General features: G+C 55.1%; 1 protein-coding gene across 9 annotated transcripts in view; it reads left to right on the forward strand.

Moving 5' to 3' along the window:
* BCL2L1 (BCL2 like 1) overlaps window positions 1-7,431 on the forward strand; it is a 46,446-nt gene extending 39,015 nt beyond the window's left edge. For 6 of the 9 annotated variants that reach the window (XR_006740303.1, XM_045574542.1, XM_045574538.1 and 3 more), the window contains one exon: window positions 5,762-5,941. Coding sequence is in view for 3 of the 9 variants with exons in the window: in XM_036417563.2 (XP_036273456.1) it covers window positions 5,762-5,899 (138 nt within the window). In the remaining 6 variants the exon portion in view is untranslated. Of the gene's footprint in view, window positions 1-5,761 lie in introns of all 9 variants that reach the window. The other 3 variants (XM_036417563.2, XM_045574540.1, XM_036417558.2) reach the window with 1 other exon arrangement.
* The last annotated feature ends 514 nt before the right edge of the window (window positions 7,432-7,945 follow it).

The following is a 7,945-nucleotide window of genomic DNA, read 5'->3' on the forward strand; positions in this document are numbered from 1 at the left end:
GTATGCACCTGGCCCACAAAGGGGCCTCAAGAGGTATTGTCCTTTTGAAAGCGCACAGAGAGATGTACAAGGTTAGAAGCAAAGACGCTGGAGCCGGACTGTTGGTGTAGGCAACCCAGCCAGGTCACCAGGTTCATTTAGAATGGCACCTGCTGTGTTCTAGGCACAGTACCAGGTGTTAGAAATACTAGTGACAAAACTACACACTGTCTGGTGGGGGAAACAGGACAGAAATAAACACTCAAGTGACCGTAATTGTACATGTAATCAGGGATATGGCCCAGTCAGGGTAAATTGCTTTAGCTCAGTTGCTGGCACAGGTAAGGCATTTAAATGTGTAGTAAAGGGTAACCACCATAACAGCAGTTATTATTATATTGTTATTTGAAAAGTGAGGACACTAGGAGCCAGAGAGGTGAAGTAACCTGCTCAGTCATACCACTAGGAAGGAGTGTGGAAACATGGGAGGTGAGAGGGGAGAAGAATGGGATTGGAGAGCTGATCAGGTTCCAGCAGGGACTGTATTGTTGCCCTGTTAGGGTAGGTACTTCCTTGTGCCAGCCCTTTTCCTGGCTTCTCCGGGGTTGCGGGTGGATTGTGTTATTTAGTTGGCTGCTTCTGGGCAGAGATCTGGCCGACTTAGTCATGACGGTCTGGATAGGCCCCTGGCTTCAGACATGCATCGGACTTGATTCCCGCTACACGGAAGCACCGTGACTGATGGGAGAATAGGGACACACAGAGAGAGGGCCTAGGGCCGCCCTGCCTGTCCTTCCTGCCTCAGGGCCTTTGCACCTGCTTCTGCTGGAACATGCTCTTTTTACCTGAGATTATTGATCCTTGGCCACCTTCACCTCCTCATTCAGATCTCGGCTCAAACCTCACTTCTCCAGAAAGATCTCTGAGTATTCCACCACCTATATCAGTCCCCCAGGCATTGTCACCGCCCCATAACCTACTGTGTTCAAAACCCAGTCACCTCTAAAATTGTCTTGTTCCTTTTCTTCTCTGCTTCCTACTATGATGGTGTTTTTCAATTTTTTTTTCTCATTACCACCCCCCAAGGAGTCTTTTTAGACATTTTTGTCCTAATTGGCCTCCCATTGCATTTGAATACCACAGCTGTACTGTGTATCTCTATAGGTAGGTGCTGTTGTACTGAAGAGAGCCACAAACCACTCTAGTATCCAGGAATTTTTTCATTTTGCTCCATTGGGGTTGATATCTCCCCAGTTGAGCGTGCACAGAGTACAGCACAAGCCGCAGGAAAGCAGACCCTCGTTTGCATTGCTCACTCTCTGTCTTCCAGAGCCGGGCTTGGGGCATGGAAGGTGTTTGGTAAATATTTATGGTGTGAGTGAAAGTGCATAAACCCTGGAAGCACAAAAAAGACGTTTGCCCGGAGTTGGAGAAGAGACAGTAGGGAAGGATTCCAGGAAGACAGGACTCCAGCGCGGGGTTGGCTCACTGAGGAAGAGAGGTGTGGGAAGGGGGACCAGTTAGAGGGACACCGCGTTGGCAGAGGCCCAAGGGCAGGCAGCACTCTGGAGTGTGGGGGCCAGGCCCAGTCCTCTGTGTGGTCAGGACTGTGGGAGTCGGGGCCTTGAAAGAGAGCCCACCCTTGACTTCTGTGGAGCCTGGTTCTTGTCTCACCATTCTGAAGGGCCCCGGTGCCAAGTTGGGAGACCCTAATTTTTTCCCAAGTTCTACCACAAACTGGCAGTGTGACACTAGAACGGGCAGGTGTGTTGGCCTTACTGACTTGTGGGGACTGCCTGGCTAGTCGCCCATGATTCTCCACTGCCTCTCCCCAGTGGCCCTGAAAACTCCCACGTGGATTCCTGTGGTAGCAGTCACAGCTGCAAAGAGACACTTCCTCCATTCGCTGTAACCCACGCTGAGGACCCGTCTCTCAGGCCTGGGTCCCCTAAAGCCTCTGTGACATCAGAGACCTCCCTGCAGCTCACCCTTTCCTCTCCCCTCTCTGCCCACCGTGCCAGCTCTGGCTAAAACCAGCGGGAGCCATGGAGGAGCAGTGGGGGCTTATCTCTGCTTTTCCAGACTGGGCTGCTTTGCAATCCTGTTTATTTATCCAGAGCAGCCGCCCGCTGAGAAAATGGCTGTTTGTTTCCAAGTGTGTCGTGTGAACCATGGGCTAAATATACCCACACCGCTGCCTCCCCTCCCGGCACCCGCCCTGGAACAGCACGCCCCATGCTGCTGGTCTACAAAAGCAATTCGCAGAATCCACAGCCTTGGAAATCCTGCTCCCTCCTCCCCAGGAGAAGGCGCTCCTTGAAGTGGAGATGAAGTGTTGTTCTGGCCAGGAATGCGCTCCCTCGTGGGGGCTGGGCAGGTCGGAGCCTTGTTCGCGATGGCACCGCAGTGAGAATGTTCCCTCCGCCCTGGAATGGCTGTTCCTGGACAGTGAGTGCTTTGTGCCTCTGCAGGGACAGAGCCTGTTTACTCCAGCCCAGCCCAGAGCCGAAAACGGCCTGTGGCTGCCAGCCCTCTGCTTCAGGAAAGTTCCCACTGCGGGAGCCAGGCCTCTCCCACTTTGGCTACAACCCCAATCCCGGGCTTCTTATGGGACATTCGGTCCCTTGGGATAACCATGGCCTGGCCCTGGCCTCCCTTCTCCCATGCCCCCCCTCCGCCCCCAGCCCAGGACTCCCCCCATCACAGGTCTGTCTCATTTTGTGAATTCACCTGGGCCTATTTGCTTCAGATCAGAAAAATTAAAACTCCTGTAAGAATTTTTTTTGCCAACAAAAAGGGAGGCTCGCCGAAACCGGTTTGGCTCAGTGGATAGAGTGTTGGCCTGCGGACTGAAAGGTCCCAGGTTGATTCTGGTCAAGGACATGTACATTGGTTGTGGGCACATCCCCAGTAGGGAATATGCAGGAGGCAGCTGGTCGATGTTTCTCTCTCACCGATGTTTCTAACTGTCTATCCCTCTCCCTTCCTCTCTGTAAAAAATCAATAAAATGTATTAAATATATTAAAATATATTAAATATATATATAAATGGAGGCTAGCCAGGATGAAGATGCAGAGACAGGGAAGCCTATCCACATCAGCCGTGCCTGGCAGCAACAGGCCCAGAGTTAGAGGCTGGCCGCCGCCGCTGCTGTTCCTTCTCTCCAGGCCCAAGATACCTTCACCCCAGCCACCCCGCAGCCTGTTATAGGAATCCAGTCAGCTCTGGAGACAGGACAGGGCCCCCGGGTCCCCCGGGTGCCCGCCCGGGAATGGAGCACGCTCCCTCTAGAGCTGGGCAGTCCTGAGATCTGATCCTGGCTTTGCCACCTTTTAGCAAGGCCTTCCCTATTGTAAACCTCAGTTGTCTCATCTGTGAAATAAGCTTCAAATCGCCAGGCTGGGAATGATGATGAAGGTGCCATGAGACAATAGTGCCTGGCACTTAGTGGACACGCAGTATTTGTGTTCTACTCAAGTAGTTATCGACTACCAGCTATGTTCAGGCGTCTTCAAACTACGGCCCACGGGCCACATGCGGCCCACAGAGGAGTCTGATCCGGCCCGCCAGGTTTTTTGGGCAGTGAGCGCAGCCGAGGTGTTACAGTAGGAATTAGTAGTTCATATAGTCCGGCCCTCCAGCTCTCTGAGGGACCGTGATCTGGCCCCCACTTTAAAAAGTTTGAGGACCCCTGTAGCTAGGTAGTGCTCTGGGTGCATAGAAACAAGGCAAAATCTCTGCCTTGTCAAGCCACGTCTAGCGCAGGAGATCAAAACAAAGTGTAGAATCTGGTTTTGAAAAGTGCCCGAGAAGAAAAAAGAAAAGCAAGGTCAGGCGATAGGTGGGAGAGAGGGGGCGGATACCGGGTCAGGCCCGGCGGCCAGGGAAGGCCTCTGAGGAGTGACATTTGAGCAGAGGCGGGAGTGCAGAGAGGAGCTCCTGTGAGGCAGGCGATGCTCCAGGCAGCAAGGAGCTGTGCTACGTGCGGAGTGTGCAGTGGGGCGGGGCCCGCTAAACCTTGCTGGTTGTGATAAGGACTTAATTCCAGGTACAGTCTGAAGTCTTGGAAAGGTTGAGAGCTTGTAGTGACGTGGTCTGAAAGGGGCTTTTCCCAGCAGAAGGGTAAGCTTTCTGGGAAGAGCTGTGGCTTATGTGTCATTGCTGCCTTCCTCATGACGGAATACATGTTGAGGATTCTTTCAGTCCAGTTGGCAGCTCAGTGCACATGGCACTTGCTAGGATATCAGGGATAGGAACAGACATGGTGCAGAGAGGAGCTGTTGGAGGACTGGAAGCACAGGCGTACTATTGACCTGTTTTTTAAAATCTTTGCGTCGCCGAAAACGGTCTGGCTCAGTGAGTAGAGCCTCTGCCTTCGGACTGACGTGTCCCAGGTTCGATTCCGGTCGGGGACTTGTGCCTTGGTTGCAGGCTCATGTGGTGTGCAGGAGGTGGCTGATCGATGTTTCTCTCTCATTGATGTTTCTCTCTATCCCTCTCTTTCTCTCTGTAAAAAGTCAATAAAAAATAAATTTTAAAAAAATCTTTGCGTGGAACATGGGCTGGGGGGAGTTATCAAGACCAGCAGTGGGGCCAGTTAGCATCAGAGAGCACACTGGCTGGCCGGGACCTGGGGCCACCTGGAGATGCAGGCCCCGTCTGAGGCGAGGCGTCTGAGGCGCAGACCCCCCTCAGCCAGTGGGACCAGGTGGAAATGTGGCCTGAGGGGTGAGCTCTTGGTGGAGGCGAGAACCCTGGCTCTGGAACCAGCCAGCAATTCATTTCATCCCCTCCCTCGCCCCACTCCGTGCATTGACTTCGAGGTGCCGGACGCTAGGCTTGGGTTTTGGTCCCACCGCTGACAAAGCTGGGTGGCCTGGGAGTCCCTCCGCCCTCAGAGGCCAACTCCCTGGTCTGTAAACGGGGAGGGACCGCCTGCCTTTTTGTTCTCACGTGTTTATCAGCTACCAACTACGTGCTAGGTGCATTGTTGGGAGGATTAAAGGACAAATGGGGTGGGAAGCTTCTCATTAGAGGGTACTCTAGATTCCCTTTCCCTGCCCCACAGGCCTCTGGCTGGGTAATTCCACCCAAAGCCCCTCCCTCCCACATCTGCGCTTCCCTCCTGACCAGCTCCGCTCACCTCCTGGAGGCAGAGTCCTGAGCCGCTGGGTGGGGAACGCGGGAGCTCCTAGGCCACCCCGGCCTGAGTGGTTGTCTCTGCGCTGCCTGCTCAGCCCCCCCCCTCCCGGGCAGAGGAAGAGGGAGCCTCTGGTAAAGCCCAGGCACCCTCTGCCAGGAATCACTTCCCTTTTCTCTCCCTCCCTCTCCCCATCACCCTGCCCTCACTCAGACTCTACTCCAGCTTCCCGGGGGCTTCCAGAGCACACGTGGTCCAGCTCTCGCTCATCCTGCACCCTCATCTCTCCTCTCCCTTCCTTCTGCATCTGCTCCAGCAATGGCCTCCCGTCATTTCCTGCCCCTGCCCATCTCTTTCCCACCTCAGGTTCCAGAGAACCGTTCCCTAGCTGTCTGACCTGGAGCAAAGCTCTTTTCCTCCTTCACACCCACGTTCTCAGCCATAAAGTGGGTTGGTCATTTCCAACTGGAGGTCAAGGAGGAGGGAGGGTCTTCACCCTTTATCAGGCCCAGAGCGGGCACGGATGACAGCAGTTTTTCAAATGAAGGCCATCGCATGAAGATGGCCCCCTTCTCCTACCCGCTCACATTGCTGTGTAAGGATTCAAATAGCACCTTTCCTCCTCTTCTCTCCCCCTGCAGGACACTTTTGTGGAACTCTACGGGAACAACGCAGCCGCCGAGAGCCGGAAGGGCCAGGAACGCTTCAACCGCTGGTTCCTGACGGGCATGACTGTGGCTGGCGTGGTTCTGCTGGGCTCTCTCTTCAGTCGGAAATGACCAGACACTGACCACCCACTCACCCTCCCACCACACCCGTCCCTCCCCCACCACGTCCCTCCTCTCAGCCACATGGCCACCAGGAGAACCACTACATTCAGCTCGCGACCACCTACACATCACAGGGTGGGGCCTAGATCTGGTCCCCACAGTTAGTTTTCTAGAATTTACTATGCTTCTGTGAGAGCTGCCTTCCCCCACACCTCAGTTCTCCTGGCCTCAACACCCACAAAGTGTCCCCAACACCTGCTCCATGGAAGCCGGCAGGCGTGTGGGAGCTCATGGCTGACGGCTGGAAGGGCCCAACCTGATTGGTGGACCTCCTTACCCCTTGGCCTCCCCTAGAATGCTTTCCTGCCAGGGAGCTCGGAAGTTTTCTGACCCTTTTTCCTAGAAAGACTAGATTGCCTTCGTTTTCATGTTTGTGGCCTCAGAATTGATCATTTCTTATCCCCCACCCTATCCTCTAGGACCTGGGCTCCCCTTTTGTTCATTCCTACCCTCCAGTGGCCGCTTAGGGGCCAGTTCTGACTAATTAGGGATTCAGGCTGCTTGGGATAAAGAAACAAGGACCAGGACCCCCTCCCCAACTCTGGCCTGACCAAAGTCTCCCCCTCCCACCCAGCCCCAGTGTCCTCTGGAGGTGTCTGGCTAGAGGCCAGCCTAACCCAGGAGGAGGGGCTGTAGCTGCAGGAAGCACCCCATCCCCAAAGCCTGGGTGTCCCTTGCAGTTCAACACCGCCCCAGCTTCCCTTCCCTCCCCCTTCCCTCCCCTGGCTCCCATGACCGTGACTGAGGGACCAACTGCGCCCAAGACAGGTGCCCCAGAGCTGTTTATGGCCTCAGCTGCCTCACTTCCTGCAAGGAGATCATCCTTGTGGCATCTTTGCTTTGGATTGCTGCCCAGGGGGTTCAGGGGCCTCGGCCCAGAGGTGAAGGGGAGCTACAGGCAGTAGCTTTGGAAGCCCTAGGGTCTTCCCTACCTCAGGCAGGCAGGGCAGGAAGGAGAGCCTGTGTGCAGGGTGGGAGTAGGGCTGCCTGGAGGGGCTGGTCCTGCCTGGCCAGATTTGTGCTCCACCCCCACTCAGCCTAGGCAGCCGGGCTGCCAGGTCAGAGTGGCCTGGCCAGGAGCCCTTCAGGCCTCCCTCTCTCCTCTGCTCTACCCATAGTCTGTCTCCTCCCTGGGGATCCTGGCCTAGCAGCCCTGCCCCCACCCCCCAGGCTCTTTGCTGTACATATTCGAGACTAGTTTTTATTCCTTGTGCAGATGATATACTATTTTTGTTAAGCGTGTCTGTATTTATGTGTGAGGAGCTGCTGGCTTGCTGTGCGTGTGCACGTGGAGAGCTGGTGCCCAGAGATTGAACAGCCTGATGCTCCCTCCCTGCCCTGGTCCGAGGAAGCCAACCGGGGGTCCTGGCTCCCGAGAGGCACCCATCCCTTTCCCACCTCCCACCCCCCACTTGTTCCAGCTCTTTGAAATAGTCTGTGTGAAGGTGAAAGTGGAGTAATAAACTGTGTTGATTATTGAACTAAAGGGCCTGGGCTCTTGTGTGTTCTGGGACGGAAAGAAGGGACTGCTTGCCCGACAGGCCGGAGGAGAGCTGGGTACTGGCGCTGTGCTGCCCCCGGGAGGACCTTGGACACGCTGCTTTCTCCCCCTGGGCCCGAGTCTCCACCTGTGCATCGATGGGTTTTATTGAGCACTTGCTGGGTGCTGGGCACGGGTTATATGTAAACAGAACAGGCAGTTCCTGCCCCCAGGAGCTGGCATTCTAGTGGGAGAAACAGTCTCAGACGCTGGGGATTCTGTAGCGAACAAGGCCCTTGCCTGTGGGGCTTTCCTTCTGGTCCGGGAGACAGACACACACGACGACAGCTGCTGCAGAGGTGGACATGGCCATGAGGAAGCATGGCCAGGCGGACCTAGTGCGGAAGGAGATAAGAAGGGGTCAGACTTGAGGTAACGTGAAAGGTAGCTATCACAAGATCAGCTGTTTTAGAGAGAGCTCTGGAGCAGGAGGAATCAAGGGTGGTTTGAGTTTT

This window comes from Pipistrellus kuhlii, unplaced genomic scaffold (assembly GCF_014108245.1).
Source record: "Pipistrellus kuhlii isolate mPipKuh1 unplaced genomic scaffold, mPipKuh1.p scaffold_m20_p_6, whole genome shotgun sequence".
Classification (NCBI taxonomy): Eukaryota; Metazoa; Chordata; class Mammalia; order Chiroptera; family Vespertilionidae; genus Pipistrellus; species Pipistrellus kuhlii.